The sequence below is a fragment of the Hypomesus transpacificus genome, chromosome 25, assembly GCF_021917145.1.
Source record: "Hypomesus transpacificus isolate Combined female chromosome 25, fHypTra1, whole genome shotgun sequence".
In the NCBI taxonomy this organism is placed as follows: Eukaryota; Metazoa; Chordata; class Actinopteri; order Osmeriformes; family Osmeridae; genus Hypomesus; species Hypomesus transpacificus.
In genome coordinates, this window is record NC_061084.1 from 3,195,552 (window position 1) to 3,219,632 (window position 24,081).

General features: G+C 41.2%; 1 protein-coding gene across 4 annotated transcripts in view; it reads left to right on the forward strand.

Moving 5' to 3' along the window:
* Window positions 1-24,081, forward strand: part of focad (focadhesin) — a 169,904-nt gene that overhangs the window by 64,593 nt on the left and 81,230 nt on the right. For all 4 annotated transcript variants that reach the window (XM_047049347.1, XM_047049349.1, XM_047049350.1 and 1 more), the window contains one exon: window positions 22,676-22,864. In XM_047049347.1, the coding sequence (XP_046905303.1) occupies window positions 22,676-22,864 (189 nt within the window). The remainder of the gene's footprint in view (window positions 1-22,675; window positions 22,865-24,081) is intronic.

Sequence of the window (24,081 nt, forward strand, 5' to 3'; positions counted from 1 at the left end):
ACAATGTTCCCTTTGGAAGAGGCAAAGACGGGAGAAAATATCAGATGGGGGATACTAAAACTACTGGTGACAAAGTTTCGCCTTGACGCTTCCTCTCTCTGCAAATTTGTATGGGTGACCGATGAGGGGGAAAACATTTAAGTAGCTCTGCGGCCATACCAGAGATTGGACTGCAATCACCATGTCATTAATACGGTACTGCACCATTGGACTCGACATTGCCGAGTGATCCAAAGCCCAGGGTGCTCTGGACATACCATTTTCTGCTGCTAAATCATAAGTGAGGTACGATAAGAAGTCGGGGTTGGCTGCGCAACTGTCAACAACATTGCTGCAAATGGTAGACACTCGGTTTAGTACGGTGTACCTCACACTGACTTTTATACAGGCCATTTATCATGAGCTCCGTGAAAAGCTGGAGGCACGAGGACAGAGTGTGCGCATTGAAAAAATGGCACCGGACATACTGGGCTTTTTGATAGACTTTCTGAAGCTGTTTTATGAAGCACAGCGGGAACTTGAGGGAGTATTCAACACTTAATAGTGTGTGTGTCTCTGGTGTGAGAAACTGAAACGCCACTGTCAGCCCAATGCCCTGGACTCCCCTCAGCAAGCTGTCATGCGTAAACGGCACGAAGACTGGCTCGTGCTTAAGTGATAATACAGGACCTCTACACGATCCTAACATTCCTCTGGCCAAAATGTAACCAGCTGAGAATGTTGTCACACTCAGACAAGAATGCCGTACTTTGCAAGCCATGGCTGCTGGTACACCAGATGTAGGGATTCGAAACCCAGAGCTCTCTGGAAACCCACTCCTCCAACAAAAAAGGGTGAATTTTGCGGTGGGAAAATGTAAGGTTGACTGGGAAGATGACGAGGTCACTTGCTACATTGTAACGACTGTCATGGAAAATGAAATGTATGTTCTTGGCTGGTGGAAGACCACAAATCATCCTACCCAAAACTTGCAACATTAGCCAGATAAGTACTATGCATGTCGGCCAGTAACAGCAGCAGTGAAAGGGTGTTCAGTGCTGCTGGACGTACCATCAGTGAGCGTAGGACCACGTTGAAGCCATCTTGAGTGGATTTAATACTTTTCCTCAACAAAAACATGTAGCCTAATCTTGGTGAGAAAAAGTTTTTCAAATTATAACTAAATATTCATTGAGTCTTAATGCATAATGTAGACAGAGTATATAGTCTAATGTTAGCATTATTATGTTATTACATTTTATCTGCTGTTCACCGTCCCAGCTAACACAGTAACGTTGCCCTTACGTTGCCGCAACGCCATTCGATGACCAAACATTCCTTGCCGCAACGTCGCCAGTTAGTAACGGCAACATCACAAAATGGCATTGCCAGTCCGTAACCGCAACGTCCTGGCAACGTTATTTTGTGACCTTGTCAGTCCGTAACCGCGACGTCCAGGCAACGTGATTTTGTGACGTTGCCAGTCTGTAACCGCGACTTCCTAGCAACATAATTTTGTGACGTTGCCAGTCCGTAACCTCTACCTCCTTGCAACGTAATTTAAAGACGTTGCCAGTCCGTAAGTGCAACGTTAATTAAGTAACCTATATTTTTCAATTCTACTGCTTATATTGGGGCGGTTCATGCCCAAAATGCTACTTGTTCTTGTACAAGAACAAGTAGCAACAAGTAACAACAAAATTGGCTACATGGTAACCAACTTTAGGAGGACAATGTTTGTATGATGTCTAGCCTAACTCAAGATAATCATAAACGAGGCAGCATTTTCATGTAACATTGTCATTTTATTTAAAAAAAATTGGCAAACAGTGACTTAAAATCTTCTGCCAGTCCCCGCTACAGGTCCTGTGTGTTGGCCCTGACAATGAAGCACAAAATAAGTTAGTGTCCTATCAACATAATTGCAAGTGTGAAAGGGGATATACAAGCCATAAAAAATCACATCTAAAATAATATACATCATCCCAAAAATATTATGGGCGTCTAGTTTTTTGTCACATAGCCATGTGAAAGGTTGGATATGGAAGCTGCAATCATGATTCATTCACCTGGCTTGTTTTGAATGGGCTGGCTGCCGGGGCGTGTTTGAGTGTCTCCGCTATGAGGAGGTCCACAGCCTTCTCTCCCAGTCCCGTCTTCCACTTCATCATAGGGTCTGCAATTAGAAGTCGTGAACTTTTTGTCATTACCAATGTGAACGTTGAACGCTGCGTGTAAGCCATAGTTTATGGCATCTCCAAACACCTACCACTCTCTTTTGGAACTCCAGCACCTTAAGGCACTCCTCAAGGTCTTGGAGTTCAGCCTGTGTTTGGGCCACTTGTAAGGTCCATCCCTGGCACCTCTTCAGTGTGTCGGCCTGTAGTCGCCTGAATAGGAGAGCTTCTTGCTGGTTCTCCTCCAATATCTCCATCTTCCGGAGCATAACCTGTAGTGTGTCTCTCATTAAAGACAAGTCAAACGAGTCTACAAGCGTTTGCATGATTGGCATACACTGTGGTTCTTCTAGATTAGCTGTAACATTGATGTAAATAACAAAATGTTACCTTGAAAGGTTGTAAACAAAGCATAAGTATGACAACATTTGTTGTTTTGACCCCGCCACGATCAGAACAACTTAGGTATGCCTTACAATGACTTGGCAATTCTATTGAAAAGCTTTGAGTATTTTTTTGAGTATCTTATATTTGCACTTGCCTGGCTGCCAGCTGTTTTCCTGGGACCCCAATGGGTTCTCCTCCACCAGACCAGCGTTCACACCTAGGGGTATGGCATCTGGTGATGCAAAAGTTTTAAGTCATGCTTTTGCTTCAAAACATAGCTTTTAGGGTTGCCATGGCTCGTACAATTCATTGATTCATTACTCATTAGTCATTCATTACTTTACCACCATATTTCCCAGAGACACAGTGCTAGGCCGTGTGACAGTGGTAGGATAGTCTGTCCAACAATGGGATGTTGCAGTCACTGGTAGTGGTCATGGCAGAGGAGGAAAGGTAGTCTCTATTCACAGTTTAAGATAAGTGACATTGTTCATTCATACCAGTACAGTCTTTGTGACATACAAAAAATTATGTAACCTTTATTGTTCCTTTTTTTGTTGTCTACCGTGGCTTGGGATCCATCTCAAAGCTGTGTTTGTGTTTTTAAACTTCAGCACTCCAATTAATGTGGAGTCACAAGGCTCCAGGAAATGAGGTTCTGGGTCAGTGTGCTCCAATTCTGTGCCGCAGTCCGGGTGTCTTTGAAGAACTTCTTGACTTCTTGAATAATTTGAGCTAAGCTTGCCTCTATGTAGCCTTTTGCATTAGCTAGCTAGATAATTATATTAAAACAATATGGCACTAGCTAAATTAGCTAAGCAGAGCTAGCATTGTGAGGAGCATCGGCTAAATGTACATGTGTTAGCTAATGTAATGTTATGTTAACTATTCTAACTAATAGTTAGGAGTAATATAGAAACATTTTGTAACTCAATTAATTCAAAGGTGATTTTGAATTAGACGGCTCAAACACATAAGATACTTACTAAAGAGCGACAACGCAGTTTTATATAGCGCATTGCATTCCATGACAGACCGTGACCGACCATCTCAAAACGTGATCAGCCAAGCATTAGCTGCACAGTTTTTAAAAATTGAGGGCTAAGCTATTTTGGAACACGTTTTTCTAACAGTTCTGAACATTTATTTTAACTGATTCTGTTGTGGGTGATTTGTGAGACGCTTAACTTTGATATCATATATGCATTTCAACATAACTTTCTGGAGGCTTTCTATGGAGCTAAATCAGGGCCAAATGTTTTGTTAATTCGAAAAAAAGTCGAAAAACTAAAGCTAAAGTTTTTTTTTTCAGTCTCAGACTTTTGGCCCCGATTTTGCGTAGGGGGCGAGGCTTCAACTCAGAGGCGTATAAAATCTGTAAAATAGACGTAATGAGTGGCACATAAAGTGAGCTAAGTACATTTTTTTTTTGTGCATAATGTTGAGCCCTGTACATGGCTAGAGTCTTGATACAGATCAGAGGCCATCATATTTTGGACACCCAAAATCCGTGAATCTCACAGCCAATAGGGGTTATGCGGAGCGCTCAGCGTTTGAACCGGAAAACAGATGTAATCGTTTCCGCTGCTCACTTCTGTACATCTGCAGCGCTAGGTGATCCAAATAACTTATGTTGACAGGGAAGTTCAAGGATTTTATAAGTTGTATTACTCTCTACATTAAGCTAAGTGTGACAGGAATAACGTGATGAGTTCATATAGCGTTAACGTTATAATAGCCGTTAGACCGTTTCCCAGGAGGTAGCACTAACGCTAGCTCTACACATTAACTACAACATTACAGTAGGCTACATAGCTACACAAATAGTGCTAATTATCAATGAAATATATGAATTCAGCAAATTAATTTAAGAAGCTCATTTTAATTTAGTGTCATATCCATATCATTATTCTGGTTTCTATAGGTAGGACCTACCGTTCCTAGAAGGAATTACGTTTAGCCTACTACTATGCCGTTAGCAGGTGTATAAGATTACGCTACCTACAAAATTGACCTGTAAATAAATACTGTCACACTGGTAGTTGTTGCAGTTGATTGCCAAACACTGCATTCTTTGAGTCCACTTCGTTGTCATATCTCTTGACAGCTTGTGTTGGGACCGGGCGCTCTTGAGCGGTGGGACCAGACGGTGGTCAGAAGAAGACTGCTCGGAAAATAAACGGAGTCTCCACTATATTACGCTGCACCTCAAAATGTTTCTGATCTTAGATCACAATAGTTTATTTTACCAATTTACTATTGTTATTGCTGCATACATAGCCTAACTCTTACATACGTATACAGTACATTTTCCTCAACCCTTACTGAAGATCTGGGCTTGTGCCATTGTTGTTCAGTTTCTGTGCAGGCATGAACAAGAGGGACAACCTGGATATTGAGCTCTGAAATGAGCATTGCAGCAGTGTGATTAGCTTTGCACGAACACTGACTGGAGATCATGACGACAGGTTCTGAATCACGTAGCACTATCTGAATTTTGCTACTATTCAGATACCGCTGAATTAAGAATTGGTTTAGTAAACCCATCGCTAAACATTAGCCTACTCTCAAGCTTTTTTTATTTTTCTGCATGCACATGTGACAAGCTGCTCTGACACTGACATTACCTGTCAACCTGTCTTTGTTTGAAACTGGTGAACAAGAAGATACAACATTCATCCATTCAGTACTTTTATTATTATTCGAACAATGTTTTAGAAATCTGAAACACCTGTCAGAACCGCAGTCTACATTAGACCTACAGTCGACACGTTAGACCTACAGTCAGGTGGATTACCTAACTGACCAGCATTTAAACACACAGGACATCGTAGTATTTATACTGTTGGTATTATTTGCAAAATGTTACTTTTCTGAATTTACTGTGTCAGTGTCACGTAACCGCTCTTCTCACGTCCCATTTGCTATCACCTCGCTACTGTAGGCTCAAGGTGTTCCGTACAAACTCGGACGTATAGCGACTTTAAATGAGGCTGCAACGGTCAAAAATAAGACTACAGCTAATCTGATAGCTTCTTAGTTGCCGGAAAATGCTTGGCCACATTCTAACTATGACTGACATGATGTTGAACCAATAATATACGTCAAAATAAAAATCTAATTGCCCATTATTGTAATAACCAAATAAGCCACTTAGATTTGCTTTTGCTTCTGAAAGGCAACACATTACTCTTTCTTTCATCTCAAGAAATTTGGAATAGGAGCTTGTATTTGTGTGGTTGTATAAGTTATTCGCTAGCACACAGGTTTTTTAAGGGATACTACAGGGGTCCCCAAACTTTTGTCTGCGAGGGCCAGATCATTTTCCTTTCTTTAATGTGGGGTCGGGTCGGAACAGAAAGCTACTTGGGCCGGAGTAACTACCAGTATTATTGTGGAGATTTTATTATGATTCTAAATGTATTTATTAGTACTGTCAAACGATAAAAATATTTAATCGCGATTAATCGCATTAGATAAAAGAAAAGCCTTTATTGTCATTGTATTTATACAACGACATTTTGAGTGCTTCTCCTGTTGGTGTGACGAGGGACAACATATAACACAACAACAACATATAACATAACAATACTACAACTATCCAAAAACAGTAGGAACAGCCCCCAGAAATGTATATATATATACATTAAGAGTAGAACAAAGTGCGGTGGCATAGACTAAAGTACTTCAATAAATACATCAATTAATACAGCTTTGTTTATGCACATGTGTAAAGTGACTGAGATGGTATGTGACTTGTAGTCAATAAAGTGCTTAGTGTTTAGTGCATGTCGGTATTTAGAGTTCTGATGGCTGTCGGGAAAAAACTGTTCTTAAGACGCGTGGTCCTTGCTCTAAAGGATCTGTACCATCTGCCTGAGGGCAGGAGAGTAAACAGGTGGTGGCCTGGGTGAGAGGAGTCTTTTAAGATGTTTTTGGCCCTGCTAAGGTAGTGTGAGCGGGCAATGGATTCCAGGGAGGGCAGTTAGCAGCCAGTGATTTTTTGTGCTGTGTTGATGACCTTTTAGAGGGCTCTTTTGTCTGCTGCAGTGCAACCGGAATACCACGCCGAGATGCAGTAGGTTAGTACACTTTCGATAGTGGTGCGGTAGAAGGCCACCATCAGTTTACACTCCAGGTTGTTTTTCCTGAGTACTCTCAGGAAGTGAAGTCGCTGCTGTGCCTTTTTTACTGTCTCTGAGGTGTTGACAGACCATGAGAGGTCATCTGATAAATTGGCTCCTAGGAATTTGAAGGTGTGGACCTTCTCCACACAGTCCCCGTTGATGTAGAGTGGGTCCGGAACTGCTCTTTGCCTTCTGTAGTCCAGAATTAATTCTTTCGTTTTTGTGGTGTTCAGTGACAGATTGTTGTCTGAGCACCACACTGTCAGTTTCTGTACTTCATCCCTGTACGCTGATTCGTCATCTTCTGATATGAGCCCGATCACGGTGGTATCGTCAGCAAATTTAATGATGGTGTTGGTGGGATGGGTTGGAGTACAGTCATGGGTGTACAAGGAGTACAGTAGTGGGCTCAGCACACAGCCTTGTGGAGAGCTTGTGCTTAGAGTGATGATGGAGGAAAGGTGGGGGCCGAGTTTTACAGTTTGTGGGCGGTTTGAGAGGAAGTCCTTTATCCAGGTGCAGATGGAGGGGGAGAGGCCTAGTGTAGTTAGTTTGCTGACTAGTATGTCAGGGATGATAGTGTTAAAAGCTGAGCTGTAGTTAATAAAGAGCATTCTTATATAGGTTCCACGGAGTTCCGGGTGGCTTAGTGCGGTGTGGAGGGCTACGTTGATTGGCATCTTCCGTGGACCTGTTTGCTCTGTAAGCAAACTGATGCGAGTCAAATGTGGGGGGAAGGGTTGATTTGATGTGCCGTAAAACCAGTTTCTCAAAGCACTTCATGATTACAGGTGTAAGTGCAATCGGTCTATAGTAATTCAAGCTGTTGATGACTGATTTCTTAGGGACGGGGATGATGATAGCTGATTTTAGGCAGAGTGGGATGGTGGCTAGAGTAAGAGAAAGGTTAAAGATCTTAGTGAAGACCCCAGCGAGTTGGTTGGCACAGGAATTGAGTACCTTTCCAGATACTTCGTCGGGGCCAGAAGCTTTTCTTGTACTGACTGATTTGAGCACACATCTCACCTTGTGTTCTTGTAGGGTGAGAGTGTGGCTGCTGGGGGTTGGTGGAGTTAGTGCAATTGTGGTGGGCCTGTTGACCTCAAAACGTTCAAAGAAATGATGAAGTTCCTCTGCCAGTGAGGCATCAGCGTGGACAGTGCTGGTGTTGCTGTTCTTGTAATTGGTGATGTTTTGAATTCCCTGCCACACTCTCCTTGGATTATTATTAGTGAGATGGTCTTCGATTTTTTCCTTATAAGCCTTCTTGGCATCTTTGATGCCTCTCTTCAGGTTGGCTCTAGCGGTGCTGTAAAGGGCCTTGTCACCTGACCTGAAGGCGGAGCTTATCCGAATCCTTTTGGCTGCAGTCACAGTGTCTGTACAATGATTGATGTAGGACAGTACAGTTCAGTACAGTAATGTCATAGTTAACTCGCGATTAATCGCAATTAATCGCACATTTTTGTCTATTCTAAATGTCCCTTGATTTCTTTTGTCCAATTATTTTTTCTCATTTTAATGCTTTATCAACATGGAAAAGTGGATCGGATTGCTTGGTGCAAATTTTTTTTTACATTGAAAATAACATTGCAATCTTCTGGCTTTGACGAAGGGGCGGAGAATTCGCATCAGCTGTGTGCTTTGCCATCAGGTAGTATTTCAGACTGGACGTGCTGCGATGATAGCTAAGTTCACAACGACAAAACACACAGATCACTTTGCTCTTATCAATGGGACAACTGCAACTTTTTAATTGTAAACTTTGCATTCAGAATCTTATTGGCATCCATTTCGGCATCTCGCGCTTGCAATCTACTCAAAGCGTAAAGTTAGTTAATACTCTTTAGCCGGCTCGCAAGCCCAAACAAGTGTGTGCGGTGTAGCTAGATCTGGTGTGGTGTTGTAGTTTTTCTAACGTCAGTAGTTGTTGCAACAGCATGTGAAAAAGACGCGATAAAAAATTTACGCCGTTAAAATGGGTGTGCGTTAACGCCGTTAATAACGCGTTAAACTGACAGCACTAGTATTTATTATGCTAAATTAGTTAATTACTATGTTATGCACCGTACATTCGTACATATCACAGCCTATTAAAAGAGCATTATTAATATTGTAAATAACCTTTTTCATATTCATTGCTATTGAAATCCAAACATCTACTTAATAAAAAAAATAAAATGGCATTGTACAGAGGGCCGGTCCAAATGAGTTGGCGGGCAGTATCTGGCCCGCGGGCCGTAGTTTGGGGACCCCTGCTTTATGGGCACACAGTGGAAGCTCCTGTGATTCTAGAGGTTACCCTTGAATATGAGTGTCAAAATGAAAGCTGGTGGAAAGTTGGCGTCCGTCACAGGGTTCTCAATATTTCTCAAAAGTTTGGCGTGAGATTACCATTGGCTATCCATCCACTATTGTAGCGGGACAAGTCATTCCATAGGCTAGGCTACTTCTCAGCGTTAGAAATACAAGGTGTTGTGAAATGGACAAATTATATGTGGACAAAGCTGCCCTCCATAATTGCATTCACTCTTTATTTCAGAATCAGATGGCTATTCCAAGGGTATTTTGGTCTCAAACTAGCATAACTACATATCCTACACATACACATACAATTGTAAATCAATTGGAGCCCTGCCTTCAACAGAGAACTGTGAGATGTTGTATAAAAATAAATATATTTAGAAATATATTAGGACCATTAACTTCCCTGCATAAGAACAGGTACTGACAGGAGGTGCGACAAGAATGCCGATCCGTATGCCTTGATTTTAAAATTAAAATATTTTTAGATTAAATATTAAACTGTTGAAACGCGGAACATATTTAAAAACATTAAACAGAACTGGGTAAAATAGCCAAATATATATACAAAGATAGCAAACATATATACAAAGTGCTAGATCGCACTTGGGGCAGTACCAGTCCCCTGCTGGCACACTTGCAATCCCCAAACAAGTGAGGTGGAACCAGAGCTCACAAAGTTTTCACTGGACCCACTCGTGGATGGCATCCTCCTCACCTGCCTCCTCACCTGAGGGAGGGGATAGGCTACGGCAGACAGCGCAGTGTCTGCCAAGCTCTTCCACTACTGCCATCTGCCTCTCCTTCTCTGCCCTCTTCCTCTCTTTTTCCTCCCTCTTCCTCTGGGCCTCCTCCCTGTTCCTCTGCGCCATCTCCCTCTTCCTCTGCACTTCTGCCTGCCTCCTACTCCTTCTCCTCTTCATCCTGTCGGACCAGCAGCTCATTGTACTGGTCGCTGGTGACGACCCGAGCACCAATCTTTTATAGTTTTGTATTTAATGGAAATTATTTAAATGTAACCAAGGGCGTAGGTTTGGTCTCAGACTTGGTAGGGACATCCACCCATCAACCCCCCCCCCCCATGCCATTCTGTATACTATCCCTAAAGAGCTAGTATAACTGTATAATCTAAAAAAGGCACTCTGTGATGAGACTGTAATGCTGAACAACAAAACGTTTTATTATCATAAACTTCACCTGAAGCCCTGATGCTGTTTCCTCAGCCTGCTCTACATCTGGAGTGTTTTCATGCTGTCTTTCCTGCATACAAAATGGTTAATTCATTTTGTAGCCTATCCTATGGCTAACAAGTTGAACCCTCCTGCCATATTGTATAGTGTTATTTGGACAAATAATGATACATTATATTTGAATAACCAACAGTGTTAACTTATTCACATTGCCAACTGTTTTTTCCAGCACCTGTCTAGCAATGCAGTGACAGTCCATAAACTGTGAATTTGTCCTAGGCTAGACTCCTAACCTTGGTTGAAAGATTAGCTACAGAAGCTAGGTTTAGCTGTAACAATATCCTGGGTAACATATAATATCACCAGTTAATACTTTTTCCACAGTAGAATCTACATTTGAAAGCCTGGTCACTACCACTGCTAGTGTGGCTAGTTATTTAGCCTGACTTACACTGCTTTTTGAAAAAGCTTTGTATGTCCCCTTTCTTCTTCTTGGGTGGAGGCATATCTGATCTACAAAGCACAAAAAGGGGCTAACATGTACATGCTGAAGGGCAAAGGGAATATTAAAATGTGTTACTCTGGCCTTTTATGTATGTATTGTTGGCAGACAGCCCTGGTAAGTTAGCTGTACCGTTGTTGCCGATACACCCACTAGCTTGTCTGCGACTGCCAGTGCAAAGAAGCATGTGCTTCTTCCGTGCGTCTCGCGTGTCAGATAACCCTTCCCCTTCGGGTTTTCAGCCAATCAAATTATGGCGTTTCTTGTACTGTCGCGTCCTGGCCGTTGGAATCGATCCAAATAGCAGCACAATTTGCTAAAATATTGGTGGGGACAATTTTGTCATTTTCAAATGTTAGTGGGGACAAGTACCTAGCGTCCCCCCCTAAATCTACGCCCATGAATGTAACAATATATTAATGTTTTGAAGTATCCTACTTAAATATATAATAAGTTAACCTAAGTCACCTAACACACAACTACAATAATTTAACAATAAATAAGTTACACTATTAACAAGTAACAACAAAATAAATGTTGAGTTGGTATGCTAGCAGTTCTTCTGCAGAAACATTTCCATATTTGCCTTCTCTGGCAAGATATACCTCTCCTGACTTGTGGCATGTCCTGCACAGGAGAAAACTCGTTCAGATAGTGTCGGAGAAGCTTGTACAGACAGGTATGAATTTGAAAGAGCAGACAAATTGGGGAGGCTGTCTCCCCAATTTGTCTCCCCAAAAGTATTCTGTGTGTCGCAGTGTTTCAATACATTTGACGTGCTTGCATTAATAAGTCGTTAACGCAATCTCACTTTAACGCGACAAAAAATGATAGTGCCGTTAACGCAGGTTTCTTTTTGACCCTGGGAATGACCTGTCGTCACATGACTTCGACTGCTGACTGTAACTGAATGATGGAGAGAGGGCTTTTAGATGGGAAGTTCCATGTAAAAAGGTTGTGAGACGGCTTGGCTGACAAAACTAAGGCTGTGTGTACTGATTTTCAGGCTGAGTTTAGTTATCACCAGAGTACGTTCAGCCTTAACCATCATTACATTACATTACATTACATTTAGCAGACGCTCTTATCCAGAGCGACTTACAGTAAGTACAGGGACATTCCCCCGAGGCAAGTAGGGTGAAGTGCCTTGCCCAAAGACACAACGTAATTTGGCACGCCGGGGAATCGATCCGGCAACCTTCTGATTACTAGCCCGACTCCTTCACCGCTCAGCCATCTGACTTACTATCATATGCAAGCAAAGCACACAGCTAACAGCAGCAGCATTAGCAGCGTTACGGTGCGTTCACATAACAGCGTTTTTTACCGCTCTGCACCGCTGGCCTTCGTACAGTGCACCACGCTCGGGGGCGTGTCAGACAGATTAATTCAGACCTGTAGTTCTCTTAAATCACTGTTGTAGTTTGTATAATATCATGGCAAATGTGCCGACAAAATACAACTTTTACACACATTAAACAAAAATCCGATACACTTTCTAGATCTGGCATGATCTTATCTACAGCACACAATAGGTTTTCTTTTTTGTATCCGGTCCTCAACGTCTCCCATTTTTTCCATTCTTCAGACATAAACGTTGACATGTGTAACTTTTTATCATGTTACTCGAAGTCTCTGCAAATCAATCGCTAGATTATAACTTGCCACTACACATTTACTGTATGGATAGCGAGTGGCTGCCAGCCAGCATTTCAACGTTGAATGTCAATCGTGTGCCGGGTGAGCTAGCTAGACTATGCAGCTAGCACAGAAGAAAGTTACGTAATGTGACAAAACTGAATTAAAGTACAAAAGACACACCAGGGACGCCAACAACCTCAGCAACCCTGCGCCAGGTATAATTATTTTGGTTAACGTCTCTGTAATCGAACATAGACGCATCAATACTGGGTATGAAGACACCCATACGATGAGTCGCTCTTTGAAATTGTCAAACCTAGAAATGTTTGCCATGACCAACAGTTGCTACGTTACAAGAAACAAGAAACCAACCCGATTGGCCATCGCTAGCGTTTTCACGCTCCTCGTTAACATAAAGTTGAGAAAATCCAACTTTCGACGCCCCGCTCGTCTTCCCACAATGCCCTACGCGAGCGTCGACGCCCCGCTCGCCTTCCCACAATTCCCTACGTGAGCGTCAACGCCTGGTTTAATTGAAAATGAATTGGAAGCTGACGCCCCGCTCTGCCCGCCCCGCTGCAGTGTGAACACACCATTAGCGGTAGCAGCGTTCGCTCCGGTATATGGCAGACAAAACTCGCAAAAGAAGCGAGCGGCTGACTGGGTTCAACAAAATAGAAACTGTATTGTTCAATATTAAGGTCAATCTTTGGTTGCTTAAGTATCTGAAGTATGTTTGAGTGAGATTTGATTATTATGGAGCAGGATATCGTAGTAGGGAATGAGACAACATGTTTAAATGTATTTTTTATTCCAGAACAAGTCTTATTTTGTGGATGTTTTTTAAACAGCAGTATAGTTTGTGAGTGAATAAAACTCCCTCACAATTTAAGTTGTGTTCCATCTGAACTTGTTTTATGGACATTATCATCCAGTTAGGCCTATCTGAAGTTTTTAAGTACACCCTTTTAATGTTATTTCCCCCAAAAAATCATTTATTGGGATAACATTCTAACAGATTAAATAGATAATTAGTTATAATAGTTAATAATTTTGCGATTAATCGCGATTAATCATATGAAATAATGCGATTAATCGCGATAAAAAAAATTAATCGCTTGACAGCCCTAATAATTATACATTAATATTGGTTTCACACAAAAAGACGTGTCATGACGGTCAACTTTCCTGTGGTGGTTCTAGCATTAAAACATGCGTAATCAAGACAACAACATTTTATGAAATTAGACGTCAAAACATACTTTAATATGTTTTTGTTTAATGGAGACATTTGTAAGTTGATAAAACAAGGCTTAGAGAGAAGTTTCCCCTACGGAGATATGGCTCTGCTTAGCTAATGTTAAGAAGATTAAGAACATACAGAAAATGCTTTCTGAAAAATTATGATTTGGTAGATGAATGGAATTGAATACATAAATATACATACAATATTTGTATGCAATTTGGTAGTCTCTCATCTCAGTCCTGACAGCGGATGTGTGAAATTATTTTGAAAGGAAACATCTAGTTAGCTAGCAGTGAGAGCAAATTTATCCAGCACGAGAGAAAATAGGTGTTTGACATTGGCAGCGGCTGCATGAAACGACCGGCGAAAGTTAATGCTTGCAGTCAGGAAGGAGTTAAAAACAGCTCTTTAAAGTCGGACATTCCTGCTTCTCATGGTTTGCTGCGTTGACGTCAGTCGTGGCCGATCAAGTGCTCTTTGCTTAATTTATCGTTGACAAACTGCATGGTCGCAAATGTAATTGTTTTCGTATTAGAACTCTATTTCTAATCTGCAAATTGATCATCATACCTGCAAACTCTGAAAGGCTGAAAAAGGTGACAGGAAAATGCGTCAAATACTACTATACTACTATACTCTATCTACTATACTATTTATGTCCCTGCCAAAGCTGATATCAAACTTGCGTCCCTGAACTGTTGTATAGTGGGTTAAGCAAGGGGAGTTTCTATAGCCTAGTAGTAGGGCTGGGCGGTATGACGGTATATACCGTGCAACGGTAGAAATGTGTCTACCGGGAGAGATTTGGCTATACCGTTTTAACCGCGGTATACTTTATACTATATTTTTGTATTACACGTGTCAATTAAATGTCTGGTTGTTGCATTGTATATAAGCCATCATATAAATCGCATTCTTGCGATATTTAGAATTGTAGTTTAACTTCTATTTGATTTGCTATTTTCGTTTGACCTGAAGCACATTTGCGTTGGTCTGACGGAATTTTCGATGTGGAGTGTATTTTGTCTTAGCGGACCACATTCATGCCGATGCTAATTACTTATATATTTGATGTCCCATTCTGCAGGTAACCAATTCGATTTGTTGTTCAAGTTTTGTCTCGGGCTGTAAAATGATTGTTGTAAAATAACACTGGTGGCGTTGCTAGCATTTTTGATCTAGGATGACTAGTGAAGGCTAACTACTTACTGAGAGTGAGGTCATGCAGGGAAATATCAAACTGAAACGTATCGACCGAGCTTTAACGAGGTACGCCGAAACCGAAGTTATATGGATAGTAAAAGTCAGACTGATGGCTTTCGCTCATTTTGAAATTTTCGTCTGAGGGCATTACGGATCCATATTGAGCTGTGAATAGGTCACCACACGGATGGCATGACTGCGCATCAGCCATCGGAACGCTCATACTCATAACTTTTTTTTTTTGTCTTTTGTTTTTAACTCAAGTGTTGTCTCATGTGAGGCAGTTGTTTTTGTTTGTAATAAATAAATAATAGAGTGTGATGATGTGCGGTATGTTTTTTTTGTACCATTTCTTAATAGAATTTACAGAACAATTACTATACCGTGATATATACCGTAACCGTGAAATAAAATTACTTATACCGTGATAGAAGATTTTGGCCATATCGCCCACCCCTACCTAGTAGTACCCAGCAAGCTTGAAAGAAAAAAAAGGGATATGAATAAGGGCCTGTGCCCCAGTAGAGTTTTACATCTAACAAGGCCTCTGACTAAAACCCTTTTTTCCAACAATAGTAGGCTATCGCAGTCTCTCAATAAAGGCAACAGTGGCGGCTGCTGGTCTTTCAAAGAGGGGAAGCTCATTTTCGGCGTACTTCATAAAAATGGTCCATTGAATGGTCAACTGAAACAAGATATGTGGTGTATATTTGTATGAAATGTATGATGAAAATTGGCTAGCAATTTTGCCAAGCAAATACCAAGAAATGGGTTTCAGCAGTCTGCCTTTCGACTACACTTGCAAAATCCGCGATGGGACTGAGCTCAAATAGCTTTAGTGACTTTTTATAGTACAAAATCGCTGTCAATCAGAAGGAGATGCAGTCTTTCGACAGACCCTCCAATCATCACGCAGAAGCCCGGAGTCCAGACCAGCCCACTTCTCCATTTATCCCCAGAGACGCTAAGCGTCCGCGGGCCGGACATAATCACAGCATTTATCCAATGACCGTATCGTTTTGAAGCACTGAAAAAAAATGTTAACACTAGTAATATTTGACCATAATCTTTTTGACATTTTAAGGGAAGCTAAAGGAACTAAAGACACAGAAGCAGGCAGTCGAAACAGTCAGCACTACAAACTGCAAGGCAACTGAAGCATCATATCTCGTAGTATTAACCTACATACTAATTAGGCTAACCATCAGCCATATTATTGATTTTTATTAAAATGAGAGAGATCGTATTAGGACTTGTTCAAAATAAACTTGTTCAAAGCCTTTATAGTTGCAACTATTTATTTTAACACAGTGTTTTTGTTATAATTATTATTAATGAATTTAATATAATATATTTTATTAAAATGGGGGAGGCCCCGGTGACCTGATGTTCTCTGAAGGGAGGCTCACTGTCTTACACTTTAAAACCCCTGGCCTCATTGATTGTAGAACCAAATTTACCTTGTAACAGTTGAGTAACGACAGTTCAGCGGGTAAAATGGACATAGTGAACCCCAAGTCCATTGACATCTCTATTCTATGCAAATCTCACAATAAAAAAATGTAGCTGTAAAACGACAGGTTTTGAAAAAGCTCCACCTTTTAGGCTCTGGTCTGTGCCTTTGTCACGCCTCAAAATTTGCTGCACGCTGCTCTGTGTACTTCCACGGAATTACAAAGAAGAAAGTTTTTCAAGGATATTGAAAATGGACTACGGTCGTAAATGCAGTGTTCCAGGCTGTAGAGGGAATGCTGACACTTTTCAGAGTCTTCCCAAGGAATCAAACACTCGACAGGCGGTGATGTTGTCCATGAGAAGATCCCTGTGTAGTTCGACCCTCAATTACACATTTGTTCCAACCATTTCACTGAGGTTTGTCCAGATCTATTTTTCAAATATCGCTGCAAGCAGCAATGGCGGATTCCTCCTTCAAAATGTTGTAAAATTGACATAATAGATAGTTACAGTGGGATTAACCAGAAGACTTGAAACTGTAATTTCTGTCAGAATTTTAAAAAAAGTGTTTGTACTTCTGATTGGATTTGAACCCACCACCCTTCACACAACCACTGCATCTCATCCTTTTAAGCCACTCACAGACTTAGACATGAGTTCATTCAGTTTTTGTGTCAGAAAATAAGAAATTTTTCCAATGGCACCCATTGTCAGATTTGGTTAAAGTTTAAACAGCTGTATTTTAGTCCTATTTGGGACATAAAAACGGGACAACGGGATGACTGGGTTGCTGCTGTAAAGAATAGTGCTTTAAAAAGGTTGTTTGGATTGCCATAACTTGTCATGTAAGGGAATTTCAAATCATGACTAGCATCAGTGGCGATTTGTCCTGGCTTAGGTTCCTGAAATGAATTTGGGCAACAGACTGATCAATATACTTCATTCAAGCTAATTCGGTTGTAAATCTGACACTATCATGCGAAGACTCCAAGTAGCTAGCTCCTGTTAAACCTGGCTTGTTTTACAGTGGTTTACACAGTCTCGCTAAACAGATGATTGGAATGTTGTTATGGGCCCAAATAAACACTCATCGCCATGTTTTACAACCGGAAGATTGACCGGAAGACTATAACCCGTTCTGTAAAAAAGAAAAATGTTTTGCCTTTCACTGGTTTTGAACCTACAACCCTTCGGTTACCAGCACAAAATCTCATCCAATTGAGCCATTGCCAGATCGGTACTCTACTGTGGTCAGTCAACAACTGGATAATAAAATAAGATGTTTCTCCAATGGCAAGCATTGTCAGATTTGGTCCAAGCTCAAACAGCTGTAATTCAGTCATATTTTCCCATATCAAGGTGAAACTTTGCAGGGTACTTCAGGGTGGTGTCATCTTAAAGCCTATTAGGTTTGAAAAGCCATCATTCAAAATGACATTTGATTTAGTGTCACAAACTTGAGGCATAAATACACCCCTTTCAGCCATTTTGTATTTGATTCAATTGCTTTAAGTAACGTTTTTAAATACGGGTGTGCCAAATTAGAAAATGTATGACCGGGGACTTTTTGAGATATTGGGGCGCAAGGAGAAGAAAAATAAATATAGCTGCAAGCAGCGATGCGGTTCCTCCGCAAAATGGCAAAATATTATAAACATGTTCACTGTAGAATATCGAGACTTGGACAACAAGAGAGCAAAACGACTTTATGTTTGGCCAACAACAATAGGCTGAACAAGATTATATTAACCAACCAACAATAACATTACAAACATCTAACTGAACAAACACAACAACTGAAATCCCTCGCACGGCTGTTGTAACCAAACAATTTTCCACAAGTCTTTGCGTTTTTTGACATGCCGCACTGCATGATGGGTACCCAAGGGTGCTGACGCTGATTATCTAGCTGTGCTCCGACTGCGTGATATGAGTATTCGTTTTTGGTCAGCTTTAGGATAAAGGTTAAGAAACGGTTGACATTTCAATGTGAAACTGCATGAAATTGCGCATGGTATTTCAGAAGGATGTCTGCCTGTTTAACTAAACAAGTAATCAAAATTATGACAGGCCAAAATACTGCCTGGATTCAAACTTGTGACCTTGCACTTTGTAGGACACCGTTTCAACCCATTGAGCTATGCTCAAGGATGAGAGTATGTGGTCAGTTACTGTAAAAAAAAAGGAAGCCGTTTCTTCTTTTGCACGGATCGTTTGATTCGGCCAAAGTTTAAACAGCTGTATTCAATGATGATTGATGATTGAATGATTTTGACATATCAAGGTGAAATTGCGCATGGTACTTCAGAACGATGTCATCCTGTTTAACTAAACAGATATTCAAATTTAAGACGGGCCAAACGACTGTGGCTTGATTCGAACCTACGACCTTATACTTTCCAGGTCGCCGTCCCATCCCGGTGAGCTATTTTCCGTTACTTTATAAAAAAAGTAAGCTGTTTCTCCTGTGGTAAGCGTTGTCAAATTCAGCCAAAGTTGAAACAGCTCTAATTCAATCATATTTTGACATACCAAGGTGAAATTGTTGACGGTACGTCAGAGTGATCCACGGGCAGGAAGGAGAAGATCGTGCAGGCCTGGTTGACAGGGGACAGAATGTCAAATGATGCAGTAACAGGGTGTTTGTGGCAGTGTCAGTGGGCTGGGACGTGAACCCGTCAATGGGAGGGAGGGAGGATGTTACAATGGAGGAGAAGGTTACAACAGAAAGTTACGAGGGGTGGAGAGGCAAGAGGAGTTGGGGGGAGAGAGACAGAGAACTAGATAAAGAAGTGATCAGAGATGTGTAGTGGGGTTACAGAGGTTAAGTCAGTGATTCAGTTACGTGTCAGAATGAGATTGAGCTGTTTTCCTGCCTTGTGGGTCGCCGGTGTGTTAGCAGCGTCAGGTCGAAGGAAGTCAGGAAAGACATGAAGTCAACGGCTTGTGTTCCTTCGAGGTGGATGTGAAATTGTTAACGGTACGTCAGAGTGATGTCTTCTTGAACCCAATTAGGTTTGAAAACCATCAGTCAAAATTATATTTGATTTATTGACAAAAAGATATTGAGGCAATGTGGACATTTACATAAATACACCCCTTTCAGCCATTTTGTATTGCATTTCCAGCCAAAGTTGAAACTGCTTGTACATTTCCTATAAAATGGGACAACGGGATTACTGGGTTGCTACTGTAAAGAATAACTTACTTATAGTTTTTTTTAAAGGTTGTTTGGAGTGCCATAACATGTCATGGAACGGAATTTCAAATCCTGCCTAACATCAGTGGGGATGTGTCCTGGCTTAGGTCACTGAAATGAATTTGTGCAACAGGCAAGAGATCCACCTAAACAATCACTTAACTTCATTAGAGAAAACCATTAGCGTTATCTCTACCATGCGTAGACTACAAGTAGCTAGCTACTGTGGTGAACCTGGCTTGTTTTGCAGTACTTTACACAGTCTCGCTAAACAGATGATTGGAGTGTTGTGATGGGCTGAAATAAACACACATTGCTATGTTTTACAACCGGAGGATTTATCGGAAGCCTAGAAACCATTTTGTCAGAATAAAAAATAAAAAACTATGCCTCCGACTTGTTTTGAACCTACAACCCTTTACTTACCAGAACCACATCTCAGCCAATTGAGCCATTCCCAGGCATGGAATACACAAAGTTCAATAACTGGATACAAAAAAAGATTTCTCCAATACATTGTCAGATTTTGGCCAAATTCAAACAGCTGTAATTCAGTCATATTTTGACATATCAAGGTGAAACTTTGCATTGTACTTCAGATGCATGTCACCTTAAAGCGTATTAGGTTTGAACCATCCTTCAAAAATACATTTGATTTAGTGACAAAAACATATTGAGGCAATGTGGACATTTACATAAATACACCCCTTTCAGCCATTTTGTACTTTATTCAATTGCCTTAAGTAACATTTTTAAATTTGCAATGATACCTATCTCTACGAAATTTCAAGACCATTAGACCTTTGGTTCAAGAGAAGAGGAATCTTGAATGTTTTCCAAATTTATCACAGTACAGGTACAGGAAAATCCATCATGGCGGACCTTATGGGTCCTTGAGGCTTTTTTGTTCCTCATGAAAAATTAGGCATGCACACCAAGTTTCAGATGAATTGGAGCAATGGGGTGGAAATGCCATCACTTTGAAAATTGTGCTTTTGGGCATGGCCTGTGGTGCCCCCTATGGTCTGATGTGGCCCATATCTGGTGTGGGGGTACCCACTTGGATGTAGTATCAATATGCCAAATTAGAAAATTTATGACCGGGGACCTTTTGAGATATTGGGGTGCAAGGAAAAGAAAAATAATAAGAAATACCAACAATAACAATAGGTTCCCTCCTACCAGAGGAACCCTAATAATAAGAATACCAACAATAAAAATAGGTTCCCTCCTATCGGAAGAACCCTAATAATACCAACAATTACAATAGGGTTCCTCCTGACGGAGGAATCCTAACAAGATAGCTAGAGCTAACTGAAGCTGAGTAGTTTGTTTGCTAAGCTGTAGTGTTAAAGTTAAGTCGATCCTGTTTACTTCGACAACAGAAGTGGAAACGACTAACGTAATCATTTCAAATGATTTCTAGTCAATCTGTTGAAAACAGGGTTGTGTAGACACAATACATTTATCTGTACGTTTTTATTTCAAGTGTCCACCTTCGTTGTTTCAGTGCTGTTGGCTGTGTTGCGTCTTTGCTCCGCAGCTTTACCAATCAGCACGCAGCTCATCTAAATATTCATGAGCATACCATAAAAGGAGAAAACCTAGCGTATTTTTCCCGGGACAAATTCACAGGAAGCATCAGGGGGCATATAACAGTACCCGGGTAATTTTCAGCCCAACCAATGTTACATACCCTATTCAGAGACCTTAAGGAACAGTGAAATACCCCCGAAACCCAGTCAATCATGCATTTAGCAGACATTTTTATCCAAAGGGACTTTCTAAAGAGAGCTTTACAAAAGTACATAGGTCACTGATCATAACAATGAGATGGCCCCAAACATTGTGGGTAGACAAAACGTGAAACATAAATTGTGAAAACTAAATAAGTCCCCAAGGGAAGAACCATAAGAGCATGTAATTGAACAAGTTACAATTAAACAACACGAACATCCAAAAAGTGCAAGAGTGTACCTGTAGGAAAGTAGGCAACAATAATATAACTCAGATCAAGTACAAGAAGTTAAATCAGTTACAACTAACCAACAAGAGCAACAAGTCCCTCAATAAGAGTCATTGTGTTCCTGGAGGTAACTAACATCAGCAAATCATTCTTAAGTACTGTTGTACTCCTGGAACAAGTGCGTCTTTAGCCTTTTCTTGAAGGTGGGTGTAGAGGGCTCAGGGAACTGACTGCTAATGTTGGCGACTTTCTCAAAGAAGGAGGAGAAGTCGTCTGCTGTCAGGGAGGACGGGGGACAGGGGAGGTGGGTTAAGAAGGGTGGAGAAGGTAGAGAAAGGTTTGTGGGTGTTTGAAGCAGAGTTCATTCTGTTCAGGAAGTAGTGGGTTTTAGCACCAGTTATGTGAGCAGAGAAGAATTTAAGGAGGGAGTGATACTTATCAAGGTCCAGACCGTCTTTGGACCTTGCGCCATCTCCTCTCAACTTCCCAAAGTGTGGACCTTTCTTCACGGATAACATCCGTGAGCCACGGGCAGGAAGGAGAAGATCGTGCAAGGCCTGGTTGACAGGGGACAAATGATGCAGTAACAGGGTGTTTGTGGCAGTGTCAGTGGGCTGGGACATGAACTCGTCAATGGGAGGGAGGATGTTACAATGGAGGAGAAGGTTACAACGGAAAGTTACGAGGGGTGGAGAGGCAAGAGGACTTGGGGGGAGAGAGACAGAGAACTAGATAAAGAAGTGATCAGAGATGTGTAGTGGGGTTACAGAGTTTAAGTCAGTGATTCAGTTACGTGTCAGGATGAGGTTGAGCTGTTTTCCTGCCTTGTGGGTCGCCAGTGTGTTCAGCAGCGTCAGGTCGAAGGAAGTCAGGAAAGACATGAAGTCAACGGCTTGTGTTCCTTCGAGGTGGATGTTGAAGTCCCCAAGGATTATCATCCGGGAGGACGCTCAGGGGCATGTCCAGCTCTTCCACAAAGTCTACTAGCGGTCCTGGTGGGCGATAGAGGACAACTAAGAATGCTTTGATAGGATCAGTTAGTATCACATAATGGTGTTCAAATTATTTGGCAGTGACGGAGAGTAGGGTGGATGTTTTATTTAATTTAATTTTTTTCGAATACTGGTTCAACTTCTTTAAGACTTTCTTCTTTAAGTGTATGCAAATTATGTTAATAACACAATAAGTCATTATTGATTACCGATTGTCAACATTGTCAAAAGTAACAAGTAACCCAGTTCTCCATAGATTACAAGCAATTGCATGCAATTTTTACATCCTCACCCTCTTCTCTTACAGCCCTTGAGAGTCTGCTGACGTCACTAGTAAAGCAGGAGATGAGCCAGATGCCCCGTGGGGTGTACCACACAGCTTTGAAAGGAGGGATCTTGCGTTCAGATCAGCTGAAAACAATGGCAGGGATCCCAGCGTTCATGTTGAAGACCTATGAGAAAAACAAACAGCCTGGTTTAAAACCAGGACTGGCAGGTATTTACACTCCCCTCTCTCTATCTATGTAAACTACAGTAGCAGGGCTCTCAAGTGTCACGCATTGAGCGTGACAGTCATTCATTTCGGTCTTTTGTTCCGCCCTCCCGCCACACATTGTTTTTCTCATGCAGAAAAAAAATATTTATAATATATTTAATATGCTGCAGCACCCAACCAAAATTCCTCTGGCTGCGCCATTCACTATGGAACCAAGCGAGTCTCCCCTGGAGTTGTTAGTCGAGCCTGCCACTTATCAGGCAATCAAAAAAAAGAAAGTGTCTATACAATAGCCAATCGGAACATAGCCCCCCTGTATCTGGGTAAGATTTAATGCAACAACCAATGGAAAAAAGCATATCCTGTAATTTTTCGTGATTCTGCTACAACGTCTTCCAAAAGTTTTGTTCACCTACAAAGCAAACCACTGGAGCTCGAGCATCACTTTGAGCACAGTCATGATCTCCTGTTTTAATGTTTCAACAAATTCAAAACTTGTTTGACAAAAACAATGACAACTTGACTGCTGTTTGAAAATGTTTCCCAGATAATTAGCATCAGTTTTTCATGAGTGTCTTAACCAACAGTTTTACAGCCTGTTCACTGACAACACCTGCTCAGAACAAGTAGTTCATAGATTTAGCAGGTGTATGTCGGTTTTCGTTGGCGTAGTTGGTAGTGGTGGCGCTTGGGATGTCAGAGGTGGCTGGTTCAAACCCAATGCGGGGACGAACATAGGCCCGATACTTCTGACGGAGCTTGCAATACTTCGTCTGTTACATATAATAGGCCTAGTCATATTTTCGCTATCACACAATGACTGACATATTGTCACATTATAAACATCCCTTTCCAAATATGCGTAATAATTTTGTTAGCACTAAATACATTTAAGTGTTTTGCATAGTCAATGTTGTTGGTCACTTTTAAAATAATGTCATAATTTAGCTTTATATCCTGTCCATGGATGCATTAATCATTGCTGCCTTTCAAAGATGTCAGGTAAAAAGCAATTAATTAATACATTTTGCCAAGTCGAAAAAAGATATTGTAGGCTATATGCGCTGCGTTATCTATGGTTAAGTCAGAGCGTAGATTTACATTTTTGCGAACTGCGTGTCGGAACAATTTTTAACTTGGGGATCAGAGCGATGGAATCGCACGTGCACAGCAACAGGATAGGAAATCCAGAGGAAACAATGCCATCTGACCTCTGA